At 34.4% G+C, this 23107-nt stretch overlaps 2 protein-coding genes across 2 annotated transcripts; one reads left to right on the top strand and one right to left on the bottom strand.

Moving 5' to 3' along the window:
• The first annotated feature begins 237 nt into the window (after positions 1–237).
• LOC128207928 (uncharacterized) lies at positions 238–11192 on the top strand. Its single transcript, XM_052914938.1, has 6 exons — positions 238–329; positions 4733–4891; positions 5990–6118; positions 7146–7301; positions 7971–8202; positions 10979–11192. The coding sequence occupies exons 2-6, from the start codon at positions 4763–4765 to the stop codon at positions 11110–11112; spliced, it is 780 nt and encodes a 259-aa protein (XP_052770898.1). The 5' UTR covers positions 238–329; positions 4733–4762; the 3' UTR covers positions 11113–11192.
• Positions 11193–19879: 8687 nt separating this feature from the next.
• Positions 19880–22271, bottom strand: LOC128238302 (uncharacterized). The gene is made up of 2 exons (XM_052954089.1): positions 21955–22271; positions 19880–21549 (listed from the first exon to the last, which is right to left on the bottom strand). The coding sequence occupies exons 1-2, from the start codon at positions 22205–22207 to the stop codon at positions 21116–21118; spliced, it is 687 nt and encodes a 228-aa protein (XP_052810049.1). The 5' UTR covers positions 22208–22271; the 3' UTR covers positions 19880–21115.
• Between the last annotated feature and the right edge of the window lie 836 nt (positions 22272–23107).

Below are 23107 nucleotides of genomic sequence, written 5' to 3'. Positions count from 1 at the left end.
CCAATTATCTACCTTTAAATGGTTAAATTCGCATAACTTAAATGTTAGCACAACGGGAACCTTCAAAATACAGACACAAAGGATCAATTTAAAAACCTTTGTCTTAGCGTAGATAATGATTCAAAACACTTGGTCTTTAGACCTTAAGAACAGGTGTTATGTTACCAAAATCTATTGTCTATTCGGAGACCTTGATTTCATGATAGTATGGTTCCATTATAACTCAATATTAATAATGTCAACTAGACGTTGATTGTGAATGGGGAATGACGAATTGAAAAATAAAATAAACGCTGGATTTTGGAATAATAACACTTCCATTAATCTAGGTATATTTTTATTTATAATACTTCGATGCAATAATAATTCGAACTATTAAATAACAAAAATCGACAATAATTAACCTTATAACATTCAATTACTTGTACATTAATTGATTATGAAATCTTGCATTTCGATTTAAATTGATGTTGTAAACTTAAATTTTACAGCGTTTGGTGTCTGATAGGCCTTAACACGAATGATTTAATAACAAAAATCAACAATTAATTAATTTTATTACCTACATGTATTTACTAGTGTATCATTTTATTAGCAAACTTGCATTTTACAGCGTTCGTTTTAAAGCTGCACTCTCACAGATTAGCGTTTCGACAACTTTTTTTTTTATATTTTTTGCGTTGGAACGAGCCAATTTTTGCGACAATCCATGGAAACAAGTTATATATATATAAGACTGCTGACAAAAAATATTTCGCAGATTTTTATATTTAAGTTCAAAAAATGCCATTTTATGCATTTTTCTTAAACCGTGAGTCACTGTTTACGCCATACAACATTATCATTCGAACGGAAATATGAAAATCTAAGATCTGATTTTTTGTCAGCAATTTTAAATCATTGGTTTGCAGAAATTTATGCAATAAATTGCTCTTTCCAAGACCAAAAAATAAAAAAAGTTGTAAAAATGGTATATCTGTGGGAGTGCAGCTTTAACAGGATCTTTGTTTTGAGCTAGTCCTTATATTTTCTGATTTATTATTGTCCATGTAAGCTTCTGTTGAAATAAGTAAAAACATGTCAGTTTTTGTTTGCTGTTTGTTCATAATAATATTTAAAAAAAAAACTCAAATAGAAATTTTTTTTTTTTAAAATGCCTCTACAATGAACTCTATAAAAGAGTCCCTTAAATAGAACTGTTAAATAATGATGATAATAATAATAATTATAATAATAATAATAATAATAATAATAATAATAATAATAATAATAATAATAATAATAATAATAATAATTATAATAATAATAATAATAATAATAATTATAATAATAATTAACTACTACTATTACAACTACTACTGCTTGTACTACTGCTACTTCTTCTACTGCTTGTACTACTGCTACTGCTACTACTACTACTACTACTACTACTACTACTACTACTACTACCACTACCACTACCACTACCACTACTACTACTACTACTACTACTACTACAACTACTACTGCTTGTACTACTGCTACTTCTACTGCTTGTACTACTGCTACTACTACTGCTACTGCTACTGCTACTGCTACTGCTACTACTACTACTACTACTACTACTACTACTACTACTAGTAATATAATAAATATATACAGTACGAGTACAAATTTCAGAACATCAAAATCAATGACGACACAATCATTATTATAATAAATAATAATCACACCCAATCGCACCACCGGTCTTACGTCCAAAGATTAATGCTTATCAGAGATTAATTTTTAATTTGTAATCCAGTTTCAAGTTTGTGGTAGAATTAATCCTTCGACCGAAGAGGACAGCACGAATTAAAGGTACATACCTGTATATATTGTTACAAGTAATATTACAATTATCACAGAAGGTGTAAAGTAGATTTTATTGGCATATTATGAAATAAACAAAACACAACTTAATACGCTCAATCAAACGTTTGTACTCTTAAAAATGTCCCACATGTGTATTTGAAGTGATATACTGCGTTTATATACCTAACATTTGCCTTAAGAGCAGAATGGGGGTAAAAATACCCCCCCCCCCGGAAATAATTATATACTCGTTTTGAGGTATTTTTGGAGGCGTTTTTTTAATACAGACCAAAAATGTACATTTTGAAAATGAAATTCCCATTGTTTGTAAAACATGACGACTTAAGTTACCAATTATGTTAGATGTAAATCTACCCCACTGTTGATTCACGTATAATCAGGTTTCTGATTGCTTACATATTGTTTATGTGTACGCACTTGAATTAACTAAAAAAATATATTCTTAAATCCTGCAGCAGCGTTTTGGGAAGTACTTTACTAAAATATTGATCTCTAACAGGTTTTAGTGGCCTACGTTACATTTGTCCAATGAGAAAGCAGTTTCTCAAGTTTTCCAAAACATTTATTTCAGTAAATGAGCAGCCAGCCCTTATTGTTTGTAATCAAGTGAAGCGGTATATATACGCAGTGGCTGGCCAAGAAAGTGTGTAGTTTACACAATATAATGTTAACCACTAAAAACTTAAATTTTGTTAGTATGTATTTACACAAAATAATCTGTAATGCGACTGCGTATCAAACCATTTATTTTTTTAATGCACATACTAACAATATTTAACCATAACTAAGTACATACAGTTGAACCCCGTTGGCTCGAACACGCTTTGCTCAAATTCCTCGTTGGCTCGAATTCCTCGTTGGCTCGAATTCCTCGTTGGCTCGAATTCCTCGTTGGCTCGAATTCCTCGTTGGCTCGAACTAGATATAAAGGACCGATTTATTAATACTGAAGGTAAACAATCCCGCTTGGCTCGATTCTTTTCGAGGCTCGATGTATATTTGCCGGTCCCTGGGAGTTCGAGTCATCGGGGTTCGTAATTTTTAACCACAACTAAATATTCATGCAAGCTCAAGGGGGGCCTTTAATATTTCCAACGTAAAATCTATAATAAACACGACAAATTAGCATAGTCTCCTAGATTAACAAAGCAGTTCGATAAAAACAATGTTTTATTCATAAATTGCTGTAATTTTAACTGACAGTCGGCTTGAATGTTTAGTTGAAAGCACGATGGTGTGCATTTGTTTGTGAAATTATAGGTTTTGGACACATTACATATTATAAGAATGGCAACGCTGGTGGATCATAATATTTCTGAGGTAACGTGATTTTAATAATACATATTTGGTTTATGCAGTTTCTTAATTCATGAAAATATGCTATTTACAATCATAATCGACGATTTATGTTAAAGCTGCACTCTCGCAAATTGAACGGTTTCAGTATAACTTTTTTATTTTTGTTTTTGAACAAGCCAATTTTTGCAAAAATGCATGGAACGAGAGATATAAGACTGCTGACAAAAGATCAGATCGCTGGTTTTCATATTCATGTTAAAAAGATCATGATGTTTTATGCATTTTTTCTAAAACGTTAGTTACGCTTTAACCACAAAAAACTTTGATCTGATTGTTTATCAGCAGTCTTATATCACTGGTTTTCATGTATTTACGAAAACATGGGCTCATTCAAAGACAAAAAAAAGTTGTAAAAACGGTAAATCTGTGACAGTGCAGCTTTAAAGTAGTGAAATTACATTTCTGAGCTATTATATCCTTTTGTTTTAGTTTTCAACTAATGTTAGTCATAGTGTGATTTGAATAGGCAAATATAGAAATTATACATATATAGTGATATTTGTACCGATAGTTCATAACTTTGTTATTGTTAACAACATCATTTACGAAAGCACTGGTAACTTTTAATCTGTTAACTTTTAAACGTGAACTATTTCACAAGGTGCTTACATATTTAGATATAAACTAGTTTGATGAAACAGTAGTGCAATAGTCAATTGTTAGCACGGCCCCGCAGTGTGGTCCCACAGTGTCGGGTGAGTGCGGTGGTTTTGTCCTCGCACCAAAAATAGCAGGGAATGGGCCTTACCTAGGGTCCCTGGAGTGCAGGGGCATTTGACGAGGTTTTTACCAGCAGTTCGGCCCGGGCTTGGCTGGACCGAATGTCAAAGTCCCCGCTTTTTCCCGGAGATGGGGGCGGGGGGGGGGGGCGTTGTTACAATTGACTGGTGCATAATCTTAAATATTTTTAGCAAAACAGCAGATCACAAGTGAATTCGTTAAATTTCAGAGCAGAAAAGATTTGAAAGTTGACGACGATGACGTTAACAACGTTGTTAAGTCCTAGATTAGTTATACTCTTCTTTGTATTTATTTACTATTGCATGTTAGCCGAATATGTGACACGACAATTAAGCCAACCATGTGAAGTGTGTTGGTAGTGTGGGGGCTGGGACTTCTATTTTACGACGACGCCCGTCAAGGGTTAGGAATCACGTGACTTCAAAGCTGTTCTCACGTGGGTCACCACGGGTCAGAAATTAACGTCAATGACTTGTTTGTTTACGAGGTGACCCATGTGAGAACCCCTGTGAAGTCACGTGGTTCCTCACCCTGTGGCCTATCCAGGGACCAAGGCTCCAGTGGGATTACCTGCCTTGTTCGGTTGTGGGGCATAAGACACAGTCATAATGAAACGCCTGATTCTTTCACAAGTGCAAGTTATAGCGGTTTCACACGTAACCTCGGTTTAACGTCTCTCCCGGAAAGCGGGTAGTACTTGAGTGGTGAGGCGTTATGCATAGTTATCTAGTGGTAAAGGTGTCTGCATCTGATCTCAAATTATACATTTTACCTTCAGACGCAGCCAGGACACGGCGTCGGTGACGTAATGTCAAGTTCCTTAACGCTTCAAAGTGGACAGAGCGTGCCGTCACGCCTGAGTCGCCACAGCGTCAAAATACGTCACTATTCCAGTTTCCCTAACCTGCTGAGTATATATGAGGCACCGAAGGAAGAGGTAAGATGTATAAAACATGGCTGGTGTCACGACTCGGCGTTAAAAGAGGCCGCCAACTTTGGGGGCGGGAAGGGTGTGAGTTATGGGGAAGACGCAATTTTAGACATAAGTGGCGAGTATTTACAGTTTAAATGTGTGTGTAAGTGGGGGTAGGGTGGGGGGCGGTAGGTTATCTCTTGCGAATTTTATATTTCTTTGATGTTAACATAAAGAAGTGAACTTAGCTCTAAATGTATCTCCCCCAACCCCTAATTCCTACATAAAAGTAATACAGAGTCAGAACACCTGTAATCGTTTTCATCATGTCCCATAATGCACAGAGACTTGAATGTATGATGCAGATCCCAACAACTGCCCCTGGCTTACTTTTAATAGTTGCCTGTGGCCTCAGTTGGGTAAAATCAGTCTTGACCCTGAAAATAAAGAAAATACAACAATTTATGGGCTGCTTAACAGTCATGGAACACAATTAAACTTTTAAACATGATTTTTCGACGATATTTCAACTTTATATAAAATCTAAAAATCCACTAGTGTAATATAATTGACAAGAGAAGAAACTCTTCAAAACACAGTTCGTCATGAAACCGGTACATGTGCAGTTCAGACATGAATTTTATAGTAAATATACGAATACCAAGCGTATCACTGCGTTCTGCGCAAAGATTTATCATTTTTACATCGAAATGACACAACAATCTCACCGAATATTCCAAATTGAAGCAGAAATCCGATTTAAAATAACACACTATCGCCAAAAGTTCGCCATACACAGGTCCTTTCAACTTATTCGACTACCGTTATGAGCGTTTGAAATGATCCCGACTATACGATGATACCATCGGGATCACTCAGGCGCTCATAAAGGCAGCAGAATTAGTCGAAAGGACGTGTGTATGGCGAACTTTTGGCAATTATCTGTTTAACGTTATTAGTAATTCATTTTCTCACGAAGTCTGGTACGTCTTTAAACATATTGCACGGAATTTCCGATGAATGTCGGAACGCGGACGCCCGGAGTGCATGACATTACTCACTGAAATAAAACACTTATGTTTCCTGTGATAAAATCTGACGCAGTGTTTAACCATTTTCTAGGGAAATTCCGACGACGACGACGAAGGCAACCAGGAACGCCGGGAGCGTCGAAAGGGACATCGGCGCGGAAAGAAAAGAAATGAGCAGGGAAACTCAGATGACGCTATTGACATCCGCCAGCGAGTGGAGGTATGAATTTCACACGCAACGGGCTTTTGAAATAAACTCATTAATTTAAGTCTATTGTGAAAACAGCAAAAGCCTGATATGAATCAAGCCATACTCATCGGCTTTTTTCCATAGAAAACAACCTCGGATGTATGCCAGTAGATCAGTAGAAGTAGTTTGTAAAATTTAAAATAATGCTATTAATTAGTTTTAGTGTTTACACGGGTATTGTGTAGTACACAGTCTAAATTGATTTGCACTGCAGGGGCGTAGCTTCCTATAGGCCGTGTAGGCCGCGGCCTACACATTTTTCAGAAAAAATCGAAAAAATAAAAATGCCAAATCTGCAATAAAAACTGAAGGCATAGGGAGGTTGGAAGGGAGAATGGTCTAAAATATGAAATTCCGACAAATGCGCTTTAATATATCGGAAACCGGGTATTTCAAATATTTAAATATATCGTTTTCCTATGCTCTAAAATTCATTTTCAAGCGACAGTTTCATATGGTCAGTACTTTAAAAAGTGGCCTACACATATATTTTCGTCAAGCTACGCCCCTGCACTGAAGTGTTTTATTGCATAAATGATTATGATTCCCAAAAGTAAAGTCATTAAGATTAACTGCTAAATTGAAACTACTACACGATCTACTTGCAGCGTAGTTATTTTTTTTTGACATCGTAAACCATCCATATTCATCTGAGGCTGATTTCGATGGAAAATGGCCGAAGAGTTCCGAATGGAATCATGCTCGTGACAATGTCTGGGATAGAACTCAAACGATACAATACAAAAAAATACAATACGCTTATGGAACTCAAACCATACCGGTCACCATAGAGCAGCTCTTGCACAAAGACAACTGTTTTGCTGTCTGATACATTAATATGTTATCACTTTAAGACATTAGGACAATGCGCACTTTTAACAAGTTTCAAAATGCATCGGATCACGCCAAAACATGGCACTCACCATGCATATATTTCTTTTCTTTTTCAAAGAAACACTTATAAAATTAATAGTTACTATCTAATTATTTGCGACAGATGCGGCAGTTACGGATGGACTCAGTGGCCCGAGAACAGCTGGAGAGGTTTGATAAATACGTTGAGCGCATGTGCAGTAAAGTAGAACGTCAGCGCGAGGAGCGCCGGAAGTACAATGAAGCGTTACAAGAGCGCCTGCGCGAACAAGAGGAAGCGGTAGGATATTTTACATATATCATGAACAGCATGCTTTATGTATTTACCATCATAATTTCCCATCTTACATATTTTGCAGGTGGAGCAGTGTGTGCTCACTTTATACTTTATGTGTCAATGTGTAATCATATTCACATGCAATCACCTTGGCCGCTTTCCTTCGAATAAGGACTCTACTCTTAGTAATCATAATAATATATGCAATAATGCACTTCACTGAATCAATTCGAAATTATAATATAAAAAACTACACTTTAAAACACTACAATTCATCATTATTATTATTATTATTATTATTATTATTATTATTATTATTATTATTATTATTATTGTTATCATTATTATTATTATTAATATATTAACTTCACGAACTACTTAAACTTATACACTGGCATACATCTGAGGCTCGTCGAATGACGGAGATGGCCGAGGTGTTCCGATTGATTCACATGTTGCATAAACAAGAAACTTGCAACGTCATCACGAAATTATGCGAACATGGTGCATATTTCATTGCACATTTGAATTGCATAGTTCTGGCAAGCATTTCGACTCAATTATTTTTTTTATTTTATTTTTTTTATTTTTTACGCATCAAAAGATTTAATTTAAAAAAAATGTTTTTTCTCTAAAACGTTTGAACAATTTTATTCAACGATTTAATTTCAGGAAAAGAAAAAGCTAAGATTACATCGTGGTCCAAAACACAAATATGTCAACGATACCTCGTTTCTGAAAGCACTTCCGGTTTCAAATCACTGTAAAGCGACCCGATTGGCCGACGAACTACAGCGGAAAGGCGTATTGCGCACGCGCCAAGATGTTGAAAAATACTGGGCAGGATATGGAAACAGTCCAAGAAACAATGCTGACATATTTTCACAGTCAACAAACGATTCAGGTATAAAATACAGACTTTTATTTCAATTTTACGAAGTATGGCTGTGTCAGTTCACTTAAAGTTATAAATCGGCGGCTCAATGCATGAAGGGAACACCTTTTATTTTTATTTTTGAGTTAAAGCTGCACTCTCACAGACTGACCATTTTTACAACTTTTTTTATTTTTTGTCTTGGAAAGAGCAATTTTTTGCGTAAATATCTGCAAACCAATGATATAAGATTGCGGACACAAAATCAGATCGTAGATTTTCATATTTCCGTTCGAAAATTAATGTTTTATAGCCTAAACCTAACGGTTTAAGAAAAATGCATAAAACATCAATTTTTGAACTTGAATACAAATATCTGCGATCTAATTTTTTGGCAGCAGTCTTATATAACTCGTTCCCATGGATGTTCGCAAAAATTGGCTCGTTCCAAGACAAAAAATAAAAAGTTGTCCAAACGTTCAATCTGTGAGAGTGCAGCCTTAAGTCCGTTTTGTCCTGTCACATGAAAAGAATATATTTTTCCAACGCTATACACTACCAATAAGAAACATTTCCTGTAAGAATACACGCTATGGGTGGTAAAACGAAATCGAGTATTTTTTATGGATTCAATTTTGGAATAATGTCAAGAGTAAGGATTAGTTAGGTTGATGTTACTTTTGAATCCCCTCAATCATTTAAATGCGAAAACATTTCCCATATAACCTTCACCTTACACATATATTAGAATTGAAGAGTACGCGGTAAGAAATACACTAGGGCAAAGTGCTCCTAACCGGGCGCTTAAACACAACGCTACAAACTGTATATTCTTGATAAAAAGTACGATCTTAAATAATAGATCATACAATGTCTTGTGGTTAATAAATCGCTGAAATATTAAGGAATATGTGTACAAGTCTCTTTGGATGTTTTCTAGATACTTTTAAGATGTGCAAAAGGCTAAGTCATAAGTCTTTGAATGTCAATCGTCAGCGCGAAATAGCTTGCGAACATTATATCTTATACATTGGCGGCTATTGAAACGTGAAATAATATTCTTTTACCTCAAAATCGAAAAATAGCAGGTAATCGATACATATTGCTTTCAAGCATAACATATTTAAAATATTGTCGGTGTATACGTACATAATACTTCCAACGTCAATAGTTTTTATACATTATTCAAACTAACACAGGGTCCTTTACGGCTTTGACATGTATTTTCATTGTAAATGTAATCGAATGCTTCAATAAAAAAATAAATAAAATAAAAACGTCACCCGGAAAGCTCCTCTCGGTTAACAAAAGAGCTTTGAAATATATGATAACGTATTTGTTCGGAAAGTATTGAAAACATTTAAGCACCATTTTAATTTTGGATTTATCCCTGAAGTAAAAGGGACAAGCCACCAGGTTTTACAACTGCAATAAAAAAAGAAAGTTGTCAAAAACTAACATAAAATTTGACATCGTTGTGTACAACCAGGGCCGGTTCAAGGAGTTGGCGTTAGAGAGGGCTTAACTTAGAGCGTAACCTTTTGACTTGCGCCCAACCCTCAGAATCGAAACTAAATTGGTTTAAAGTGTTGGCAGGGGGTTTGGGTACACCCCATGTTTTATATCAATTTCTGGTCGGAAATGGTGAATTTTGGGCGTATTTTATTACTTTTTTGTCCTTTGATAAATTAAAAGTAAATTTGGATGATTTTGTTTTGTGATCCGCTAGTGACAATGCGTTGAATCTTTCTAACTGATGTATCACATCGCTTACGACACATGTATCTGTCGTAGTTTTTGGGATTTTTTTCCAAATCTCAGAAAGTTTAAAAATAGCGTCAGTATATTCATCTGTACTCATCATCTGATATGATTTAAACTGGGAAACCATTATGCCCTAGTTAAAACGAAGGAAACACAAATAAGAAAGCAACACGAATGTTGCGTTTATTCTTTTAATGAAAAATGATATATTATCGGCCTCCTAGTAGCTCGCATTGACTACGCTTGTTTTGAGGAAATACTGTTTTTTTTCCGATTTTGGAACATCTGGTGTCTAGTCCCTTTAAACATTCCGAAGCCAATTGTATAGAGCCTTGATAAGTTTCACATATTTTGGCTAGTTTGTTCATTTACATAGTTTGATTGGTTAATAGTAATTTATTGATGAATATTGACCAATCACTAAACAGATTGGCTAACTTTAACCAGCAGCCAATTGTATAAACTTGGTTTAAAAAGCTGCACTCTCACAGATTGAACGTTTTAACAACTTTTTTTTATTTTTTGTCTTTGAACGAGCCAATTTTTGCCAAAATCCATTGAAACCAGTTATATAAGACTGTTGACAAAAAATTAGATCGCAGATTTTTATATTTAAATTCAAAATTGAATGTTTTATGCATTTTTCTTAAACCGTTAGTAACGGTTTAATCAATAAAACATTGATTTTCGAACGGAAATAAGCAAATCTGCGGTCTGATCTTTTGTCAGCAATCTTTTATCATTGGTTAGCAGATATTTACGCAACAAATTTCTTTATCCAAGACAAAAAATAAAAAAGTTGTAAAAACGGTAAATCTGTGATAGTGCAGCTTTAAGGTGTTCACATGTTATCTTTTGATTAGGTTTCACGTTTAAGTGACTTGATTGGCAATAGCAGTTATTGCATACATATTGGCCAATCAATAAACTTTTCGGCTAACTTTGACCAAACCAAAGAAATATCCAGTTTTAAACATTCGGCTGCTGCTTTATACAACTAGTTGCAGAAGACTTTATATCTGAATATTTTCGTTCATTTCAGTTCTTAATCATCAAAACTGGATGGGACAACGAAACCCAGATATCCGAGTAACATCAGAAGACGATGAAGTAAAATATGACGGGATTAATAAAAAAACAACACTGCCACCTATATCACGAAAGAAGAAAAGATAAACTTGTCCAATATAATTATGTCGAGTTATTTCTTTAAATCTTAAATCATTATATCACTTGTTATTCTTGTTTTGTTTGTGTTCAAACTATACAGTAATAAATATAAGAAAATATGTACTGTTTCACAATCGGAACACCTCGGCCATTATCCAAAACAATTGAATACCCCGAAGCTTGCCGGAGATGACCGAGTTGTTACAATTGATTGTTTCAATGACTTTGAGTCTGCTCTTGGAACTTGGCCAAAAGGAATCATTATTATATATTTGACTGCTTGAAACATCTAATTACGTTTATTTTTTTTATAAATAAAAACATCAGACAGTACAGCTATTTTTAGAGGTAGAAAGGTTCTTAGAATGGTTTAACACAGCATGGTACTTAAACGTATTTTGATGCATACGTCGATGGACTGTCTGTTTTTTGCACTTAAATACACTTAAAATAGGAGTTTGTATCGAATCAAAACCAGAAATAATGCAAGAAAGCTGGTTATTTCGCGTAATGGTACAAGCTATATATACTCTGGGTGGAAAGACTTAGATTATGCAAACGTCTTTGTTTTAATAACTTGTTTTAAGTTTTGTGACACATTGTGTGTCTCTTGTGTTAGTGTCTCAATTAGGCTTAAACTCTTTGGCCTCTAAAAAGGGCCTGGGACCCGTTTCGATAAATATATATCGATTTTAGTCATCATTTTAAATGATCTTAGTGTCAAAGTTTCATTAATATGCTAAACATTTGTATAACTTGAACTTTAGTCAGTATTAAAAATGAACATCTAATTTAGGAAATGAAGAGAAACGGTCCCCAAGTTTTGGTTTTGGATACTGGACTTTTCCCCGTTGACGCATTCGGAACTCCTCGGCCATTTTCCATAGAAAATAACCTCGGATTACTTATAGAATAATACATGGTTGACCATGGCTTTTGGTTGATAATTGCCCCAGTGGAAGGAATAATTATTTTCGCTGGGGCAATTATGAACCAAAAGCCATGGTCAACCATGTATTATCCTGTATAATACATATGTTTTGTCAATTTGTCAATGATTTCAAATGGATTTAAAAACACGATTTTGTGGAATAATGAAGGATATGTCATATAATTGGCATGTAGTCTGAAAGTCTTAAAAATTAGATATAACAGCGAAAAATAACGAGAGACTGGAAATCAAAATACCAGACCTTTTCGTGTTTTCAGAATAAGCCTGCAATTTTTCCATTCTTCTAATATTTCCTGTTTTACATCGGCTGATTGTTATGTTCATTTCAATAGGAGAGCACAGTTAGGGTCGATCAAGCCTAGGAGCAGTTTAATAAGAATCTCGGCTTGAATGACCCTAGCCATTTCGCTGGAATAGTTAACATTTATCAGCGAATAAAATAAAAAAAAACGTTTCAACAAAACATTTCCTTGTCTCACTGCTTTACCTTTACCGAATGTAAACATCCGGTACGGTTTCGGGTAGTACTCGTTACTGAAACACGGAAGGTGTCATTATTTCACTAGTATTGCACCGATAGTTCCATTATAATCCCTTTAAAGCTTTTAATAATGTTTAAATGTTTGCCTACCAAGTATACGGCGGCCGTTTTATTTTCGTGAAAATGACGTCAGTGTTCTCATCTACGTCAGGCAATTATGCCATAATCACCCTGACGTGCCGTGATAATCGTACGGGCGGAGACGATAATCATTATTGAGGGAACGAATTTCTATAGTAAAATGTTACTATTTATAGTAACCATGTGTATTACAAGGTAAAAAATCATTACATTTGACAAGTAGATCGCGGAGTGATTTCAATTTAGCAGTTAAACTTAATGACTTTACTTTTGGTATTCTTAATTATGTATGCAATAATGCACTTTATAGGCAATCAATTTAAACTTAGTAATACAAAATACACGTTAAACACTTCAATTAATTAATACTAGAATTAAATTTTTACGAACAACTTCTACTCGTAAATAGGAAAACATCCGAGGTTGTTTTCGATAAAAAAGGCCGAGGAGCTCCGAATTCCATTGACGATTTAGGTTTGGCTACAATTACAGTGTGTGTATACCACGTGATAAATTACGTCATATATGCTACGTCGGAAGGCAACAATTTAAGCAAAATGAAGACTTAAATCAAAGATAACTTTTCTTTGACTACACCATTTTAAATGAAACAAAGGCCAGTCTATGTCGCTCAAAGAGCCCCATCTTTGTTTTATAACCAGAGTTTGATGAGGTGATTAATTTCATCAAACACTTCGACAAACCTGTTTCCAAAACAATGTGTTGACAGTGCTCCGTCAGACGGCCGTATTGTGAAAAGGTTTGTCGAATTGTTATAAGAAACTTAACTCTTAATTAAAGATGCACTCCTCTCACAAATATACCATTTTTACAACTTTTTTTATTTTTTGTCTAGGAAAGATCAATTTTTTTGCGTTTTAAAATATCTGCAAACCAATGATAAAAGATTGCTGGCAAAAAATCAGATCGTAGATTTTCATATTTCTGTTCGAAAATTAATGTTTTATGGCTTAAAAAAATGCATAAAACATTAATTCTTGAACTTAAATATAAAATCTGCGATCTAATTTTTTGTCAGCAGTCGTATATAATTGGTTTCCATGGATTTTTGCAAAAAATGGCTCGTTCCAAGACAAAAAATAAAAAAGTTGTCAAAGCGTTCAATCTGTGAGAGTGCAGCTTTAAACTTTGATAAAAGACCGAAGGCGGGGCTCCGTATGTGACATAGACTGCGCTATGTTTCATTTCAAACGGTATAGAAAATGAAGAGTTATCATTGTTTTAAGACTTTCAATCGAAGCCTTCCTACGTAGCATTTATGACGCAATGTATCACGTGGTATTCACACAATGCATTACCATGTGAAAACTACTTGGAGTACCACTTGACAATATCTGAACGCGCAATATTCGGGCAATCTGGTTTTACACTGTCAGAGCATGCAATATAACAAAATGGGGAATATTTGCTAGACAGACAGACGGACAGAAATGTTTATTGTCGTAAACATGTTATTTAACAGTTTCTTGACAAGATAGAGAAAATATAAACACACATATAAATATTAAGTATGGTCACAACGATGCGTGGCCTAAATACAAAGAAAAGAGAAACGTATAAAGGAGTTAAATTAAAGAACAAACAAGATGGTATCAAAAAAGGAAAAAATAGATACATATTAAAACAAACTGTGAGATATATATTAAATATAGTAATGAAATACTATGGGAGGTTATTTACAAATGCAATAATACATGAACTATGTAAATGACGTTATTTATAAGAGAATTTCTTAACATAAATGCTTGATTTATAACTATACCTAAGCTTCTTAGTATGCTTACGTTTTTTTGATAACATTAGTTCGATAAATTTGTATATACTTGGGTTTCTAATATAATATTTTTTAATCAAAATGATCCTTAATGAGTTTATATGTGAATGGGGTAGTACTTTTGCCAATCCATTCATAAATGATTGCTTAAACACATCGAGGACTCTATTCTTAAACAAAATTATGAAAGTTCTTCAAATTAATTGAGTTTTGATTTAACCACACATATGACATATCTTACAAAGATTTTACCTTATTGGCCCAGTTGTTACGATAATCAAGGTTTCCTAACTTGTCACTATATAATTCTTTTGTGATTATGTTGTCGGTAGAAATAGTTTTACACCAAAATATAATCCTAGCATATCTATTGACGTATAAAGGGTACCAATTTCACCGTAAACAGCCATGTTGCATGAACTCGTTTTAACACCAAGACGATATTTACAAAATTTAAGATGAATACGCTCGATTTCCTTCGATTTTGAAAATCCCCATATCTCAGCCCCATAATTCAACGTGGCCCCACCAAAGGCGTCAAACAATTGACAAAGAAAGCCAGGCTTAAAATTGTAAAGCTTTGTATTATTTATAAGTACATAAAAAGCCTAAATACCTTTCCCTGCTATGGATTCTTGGTTTAAACAAAAGACCCGGTGTATTTAAAAACTGTTCCAAGGTAATTAAGATCATAAACTGTTTCAATATTTTATTGTCCAATGTCCATTTTTTCATTTTCACGTAAATTGCCCCTTTTCCGAAATGCCATTATCTTTGTCTATTCTATGTTAACATCTAGTCCTCATTGTAATAATGAACATGCAACATATTTAAGCTATTTTGTAATTCGTCAACAACATCATGCCACATAACTTGCATCCATGGAACTAGACAAACCAGATAGGATGAAGCAACTTTAGGAGAATAAAAATGTTATGAACAAATAAAATCCAAGTGAAATCTCTCGTTTACAAAATTGTTTTTGTAAGTATTAGCCGTATATGGAAACCAGATCAAGCCTTCTTGTGACGCTGTTTATTTACTCATTATTGTTTTATTGAAGGTCAGACAAGAAACAACGGACAACAACAATAAAAAAACTTAAATGCAATCAATGTTATAGTTATTATCAAATATCTTAAAATATCAAATTTGATTTAATCACAAAAAGTTTAACATTTGACAGGAAATACATAAAAAGGTATTAGTACTACTATTGCTGCTGAATTGTTAATGCGAATTATTTACAGGTGATAAGGGGCGTTCATAATTTATCATATACAATCCGAGAGCGATATTTGCATACTCTTGATAATGTTTGTGCTTCCCGTTTCAATAATATTTGTGCTGTACCGTATTTTCCATTACCTACTAAACATTTTAGCAAATCGGTATCCAAAGCGCGTCCATCTTTGTCACTTGACCACGTGACAATATGTAAACTCAAGTGTGTAACTTGCTACGTATACAGGCATCTTTGAGTAACAAATTTTCGCAATTTACCAATCTTTTTTTATTTCAGTGTAAACGGTGAATATACCACGTGGTTGAAAAGTCATATGTAAACAGAATCGGCATATCGGACATTCTCCAGCCGGACAATAACGGTTTTAATTGCGTTTCCCCTAAGCTGTGCAAGGCGTTAAAATTAAATGCAGAATGGCCACACACACGCACACGCGCGCACACGCGCACGTACAAGCACACGGACACGCACACGCACACACACACATATATATATATATTTAAGTGAGAATGTGTGCTCTTCAGTTAAATGGCAAAAAAACGTATTGTTTACATCATATATACATCCTTTATAAAGAATCGTTTATAAATTCAGAAGTGTTCCTGAAAATACATTCCATTTATGACTATTTACTCCAATAATTTGTTGGCTAGTGGTATTGTGAATATACCTGAAAATGCTCGTAATTCATTGTAAGTATTAAAATGAACTATGTATTTCCTTCTCAATGTAGCATCCTCTATCCGACCGCTTAGTCAGTAAGCTTGTGTTTGTCTCCTATAGCCATGCTATTGGAAAAATCCGTAAAATGTCATTACTTACCTCGTCTGCCTTCAAGGATATCTAGGCGTTGTTTGATGTTTTCCATTTCAGAAAGAATAGCAGTCGATGAGGCATTATCAAGTTTGCATGCGTCCATGAAGAACTTAAATAGATCCATGTACTCATCTTTCTTGCTGTGACATTCCCGTTCAACTTGGGTGCAAGAGCATTCCGAACAAATGAGCAACCACACAACAGCGCAAACGAAACCATGTAAACTTCTGAAACTGCCATCGTGATCCGTGAAATTAAGGTGATATCCTTTTTGCAGGTAAGCTATTCTGAGTCAAGTAAAAGCTCGTCTGCAAAATCGCATGATCTGTATTGACCAATCGTTGACGATGAAAAGCATTTTTCTGTTTACAAAAACCCACATTATGTGGTAAATCTTTAGAAAATCAAGGCGTTTCGTCCTTTTTCAACACATAACAATTATGGGCGGCTTGAAAATAAACAATGTGTTTTTTTCAATAAAAGTCTAAGCGTCGACTGCTATTTTATATATATATATATATATATATATATATATATATATATATATATATATATATATATATATATATATATATATATATATAACTTCCATCTTCCTCAAAACAAGGCAAGTTGACACCTGCTAGGTATCGGTGGTAAAAATCGTTACATTTAATAGTAAATTTAGTTCACCATTGCAGAATTTACCGATTGGACACACAATTGGTTTCAATTTCACCGTGCCCAAGCGTATCAACGAGATAGTGATTCTTGTGCGTATCAGAACGGCGGAAAATGGGGAGAATTTATATTGTAATTTATACTTGAATATTATATTTTACATTTTGTTGTCCTATGTTTATAAACGGATTGAAAAATGTGCATCGACATACGGACATATCGATTGTCCTCTTAAGCAGTATTCAACACTTAAACTTTACATTATTAACGAAATGACATAATATGAGCCGCTTTGGGCGGATTCAGTATTTGACGTTAGAGGGGGCGTTATTTATTGGCCTTGACCTTTTGACTTGCACCCTTCCTTCAGAACCGAAATTTATAATTTATTTGATGTTAAGTCACGGTCTGCAGGGGGTTTGGGGTACATCCCCAAGACAATTTCAACAAGTTCTGGTCCGAAAAGGTGCATATTTGGTGTATTTTATTTTTTGTCTTAGATATAGAATTGTAAACTACACTTGGACGATTTGGGGGGGTGGGGGCGCCGACGCCCCTGGTTCCGCTTGTGGTCGTCATTTAGCATACTCACATATTAACAAACATTGTTGCCATCCGTAAATGTCACTTTGCAATCATGTTGTTGTTTGTCACTGTGATAACGTGATATCAATGCTAAGACTATTCATACAATAAACGGGATACTGGCTACGTACAAAACCAAACAGACACGCCACACACGCAACAATATATCTTTATTAAGTTGTATATAATATATGAGTCCTTATTTATTTGTCAATAACGTTTTATAATGGTTAGCCAGAAATATAAGCTATAGGTTGCTCACGCGGTCATTGTAAGATATGACCTATTGGTCTTAATATGACCCTATGTGATCAAGTTTCAAACTAATCCACTTTTTTATCGAAGCATATAGTCTGAATAAGTTTCATGAAGAAGGCAGCCGATATGATGCCTCTGATTGGTCCCAAGATTTCTCAAATATTTGAAATGATTACCTAGTTTTTTTTCACCCAAAGTGGTCCACTATTTAAGTCTATCAAGGGGAAGGGGGGGGGGGGGTATTCTACTTAGTTGAAACAAAGTTAAACCAGTCGATATCTTTATTTGGTTCAAGACATGATTTATCATAGATTTGACCTAATAACCTAGTATCGGACCTCATGTGACCAAGTTTCAAACCATTCAATGATTCTTTCAAGGAAAATAATCTGATTAATTTTCATAAATATTGGATGAGATATGTTGCCTCTATTTTGCTCTATTTTTTTATAAGATTTGACATAGTGATTAAGTTTGGTGAAATTTGGAATAAACATAATGCATCTGATTTGTTCCAAATATTTGGCAAAGTGACTTGTTCTTAACCACATGCGACCACCTGTTACAAGCAGTATGTTTCATCAAGGGAAATATTTTGACCAAGTTTGAAAATTATCCAACCAATCCCTACCAAGATATGGTTCCGGACAGAACAAAAATATAACGGACGTATGGATGGAATGGCGTACAGACGGATAACACCAAAAAAAAACAACCTCGCGTGGGATAATAAACTTCAATACACTTAAGTACATCTAGCTGATGACACATACCAACTATCTTAGCTTAGCTTTGACCTATCTAGTTTTAGGAGATGTTTTCTCAACTTGGCCTTTGTAAAAAATGCGCGCCAGGGCAGGGCCAATCCTTACCAAGGGTATGAGTTAAACAACAAGGCACAGGGCACGTATTTACTAACAACTGTCTTTGAATCTTTTATATATGCTTTAACGTAAAGTTTATTTTAATTACATTTAAAAAAAAAAAAGATTTCTTAGTTTTGAGTCTCAAATTTAGACTCAAGGCGTTAGTGAATATGGTCTAAGAACTTCGTCCCTCGTTTAACACACCAACTATCTAAGTTCTAGGCTAGTGATTGTTGAATATGAAACTTGTTTGATGAAACAAAATAATATACTATTTACATTTGCGGCCATGTTGTCCAATCAACCTGAATCATAGGAATGATCATAATTGTCATGTTAAACTGTTTATTTAGTATCAAAGCACTAATGAAGCGAATGTAAAATAAGTATGTTTGATAATAATATCCATACAATCAATACAATCAATCTAATACATTCGCAAATACAACTGTTTGTCTTATTATACAGCAAATAGATTAATAAGACTAGTTTGTGGGTTCCGATTCACACCTGTCCCAAAGATTATTAACACAGTTTTAAACGTCGCATTGATTCAAACAAAAACGTCAAAAAGCAAACAGAAGAGCGAGCCTTACTGCAACAAAAATGAATTAATCAATATTAAAAACATGGAAACACTTAGTATAGAAGAATAAAGTTTACGTATACGGCTTCAAGTTTTGTATATCCCATCATTTGATTTCGAACTTAAACCAATTGGCAAACCATATACTATCTCTTTGGAGCAGGTCAAATCTTTGTCAATAAATCAAGTTGAAATAATTGCTGCTAGCAATAATATATGAAAGTGTATTGCGAGTTATTGGCAGCCAATTGTATTACTCTGAATACGTTGTTGTTTTGATCAAAGTTTTCAAAAATGTTTATTGATTGGTCAATAAATAGCCAATAATAAAAACTAACCAATCAAATTGTTTTAATCAGTAAACATTCTTATTTATGGGAGAGTATGTGACTTTCATCTATCAACTTTTATTAAAAAAGCGAAAACAGAATCAAAGAAACTTAAGCAAATGGTACATACATGAACAACTGTTAACACATTTTTCTTTTAAATAGTTATACATCTAACAATATTCAACATTAAAGCTTATGAATTATCCATTAACAAACATACATTTTTACATTCTTAGTTAACAAGATAAATCTAAAAGAGATATAAGATAAAAGTTACTTCAAAACAGGATATATATGAAGGCAAATATTTTAAAGACGTCAATATGTATTACGTAAGATCAAGATAATATTATAGACTTAGCAAAGCAAAAAACGCTAGCACAAACAAAAACATTAATGCAATCAATGTAATAATTACCTAATATTATGTGAAATTAAATTTGCCTTATCACAAACTTTAACATTTAACATGAATAACTTTAAAGAAGTGTAAGTACTAATATTACTGTTCAATTGCTAATGTTAACTAGCACTATCTATGGAAAAAAGGCACCGATCATACTGTTCTTAATGTCTGTTGATTTAACGGGATATTTTTTTGTCTGTGTGTTTGAATTTCAAGTTTTAAACAGCTTTATATTGATAAGTTCTGATATACTGATAACGTTCACGCCAGCACCCAATAGTGACAAAAACGTTCTTACATAAAGCATAATATACAGAAATAAAAAGCCTACCTACACTACATGATTTTGGACAAGATCTAACCGTAACCAAACATTTTTAGGCCTTATACACCGGTGATTACCGTAACATGCAAAGGGAGACTGGTATTTGTCTTTTTTGATAATGTTTGTGCTTACACGGGGTAACGTTTCAATAATATGTGTTGTACATTGTATTAGTAAGCACGTGTTACATTTCCAACAACTTGACAGCAAATCGGTATCCTGTACGCGTACATGTATGTCACTTCACAACTTGAACATGTCTTAAATAAAGTATTTAGTAGTGTAACATCTAATGTGACAAATACGTTACATGTTTACTTTGGTCATGTAGTTAAACATTGGTATAAAAAGTGAAACGATGTCATGTCGGATGAAAAATATCCGAAATATCCATCAACATTCTGTTTACCTATGACGTAGTATCACGTGGTATGTAAATCATGGAATAGTCAGCGTTAAAGTTTTAGAAGACAACACATTGTCGTCGCCATTAGGGCTAATGAGGCAAAACAAAACTGCGTTCTTCAATAAATGGGGCTGACCTATACTGTGTATATCATTTATAAATTCAGAAGTGTTCCTGAAAACATATTCCATTTAGATCTTTCATCATATCCAATAACTATTTCGTTTGTGGTATCATAAATATATTTGAGGTATACTTCAGACCCTTTTTCAAGTCTAAGAATTACATCGTGTGATTGACAGTCGCTTGATTTGCCAGTCTCCTCTGCATAGTTAGATCGCAGAACTGTTATTCCGTCAGCAATTATATCATGGACGAAGTAAAACCCCTGAAAGTTCAGAGAAAAACAAAACTGCACTGTGATTAGGTATGTTCCAGTGGTTGGGCTTGTAAATATTCCCGTTGCCGGATCATAGCCGTTCCCAACATTTGCCATGACATCGGTGAATCTGAATATTTGATTCTGGGTGGGTCTTATTTGGTAATCCGGAATTGTTTTCGCCCTGAACAATACAACCGGAACAGAACCTACATAGTAGAGGAGAAACATATCAGTAAAAAAACCACATGCTGTGAATTAAGTTGATAAGATAATACTTGCAACACATCTTTCATATTGTACTATGCCTCATTTGCATAGTTCTTTCAATATTTAATGTGAAGCCATCGGCCTTTCTTTTTAAAGAGCCGTTAACAAGAATCAGCCGATATACAAAGACGTGGTCCGCAGCCGTGGATAAAAATGGTATGAGGAAGAAATCGCACGACGACGTTATTAACGAGATAGTAGTCGTTAGTCGTGGCTTCATAAATACCACGTAATTCGATGTTAGTAAATATATAATCCTCAGTCCTATTTTCAAGTATGTAAACATGCGTCTGTCGTTTAATGCCAAGTTTATTGGGAAAATCCATAAACATGTCATAATTTACCTTGTCTGCCTTCAAGGAGATCTAGGCGTTGTTTGATGTTTTCCATTTCAGAAAGAATAGCAGTCGATGAGGCATTATCAAGTTTACATGCGTCCATGAAGAACTTAAATAGATCCATGTATTCATCTTTCTTGCTGTGACATTCCCGTTCAACCTTGGCACAAGAGCATTCCGAACAAAGTGCCCAGCAAAAGCAACTACACAACAGCGCAAACGAAACCATGTAAACTTCTGAAACTGCCATCGTGATCATAGGAACTAAATTGATATCTTATTTGCAGGTAAGCTATTATAATTTAAGTAAAACTCGTCTGCAAAATCGCATGATCTGTATTGACCAAGCGTTGACGATGACTAACAAATGAGATAGCATTTTTTTCTCTTTACAAAAGCCCACATTATGTTGTTAATCTTTAGAAAATCAAGGCGTTTCGTCCTTTTTCAACACAATTATGGGATTAACAATGAACAATGTGTTTTTATTCAATTAAAGTTTAGGCGTCCATTGTTTTATATAAACATTGGTTGAAGAAAACTTCCCTCTTCCTCAAAACAATAATATCGGTGGTAAACATTATCGAAGTTTAAAGTAAATTAATAGTAGTAATAACAAAGTAAGTAGTTCACCATTGCAGAAGTTACCGATTGGACACAGAATTGGTTTCAAACCACCATGTCCAGGCGTTTCAACGAGATAGTGATTCTTGTACGCATCAGATGGGCGTAAAATTGGGAGAATTTATATTGTATTTGATACTTGAATATTACAGTTTTTTGTTGACCGATGTTTATAAACGGAGTGGAAAATGTGCAACCACATACGGACATTGTCCTCTAAAGCAGTATTCGACACTTAAAATTTACATTATTACTTTGATGTAAATGACATTATATGAGCCGTTCGGGGCGGTTTCAGAATTTTACGTTAGAGGGGGCGTAACTTAGGGGGCGTGACATTTTAACGTGCGCCCTTCCCTCGGATCGGAAAATGTATTTGATGTAAAGTCACGGTTGGCAGGGGGTTTGGGTACTTCCCAAATTTTTTTTCAACAATTCCTGGTCTGGTGCATTGTGGGTGTATTTTATTAGTGTTTTTCTTAGATAAAAAATATAAAAAGTACAATTGGACGATTCAGGCGGGACGCCGGGAGCG

The sequence above is a fragment of the Mya arenaria genome, chromosome 1, assembly GCF_026914265.1.
Source record: "Mya arenaria isolate MELC-2E11 chromosome 1, ASM2691426v1".
Lineage (NCBI taxonomy): Eukaryota > Metazoa > Mollusca > Bivalvia > Myida > Myidae > Mya > Mya arenaria.
The sequence above is the reverse complement of the archived record's forward strand: the minus strand, read 5'-3'. Positions and strand labels throughout refer to the sequence as shown.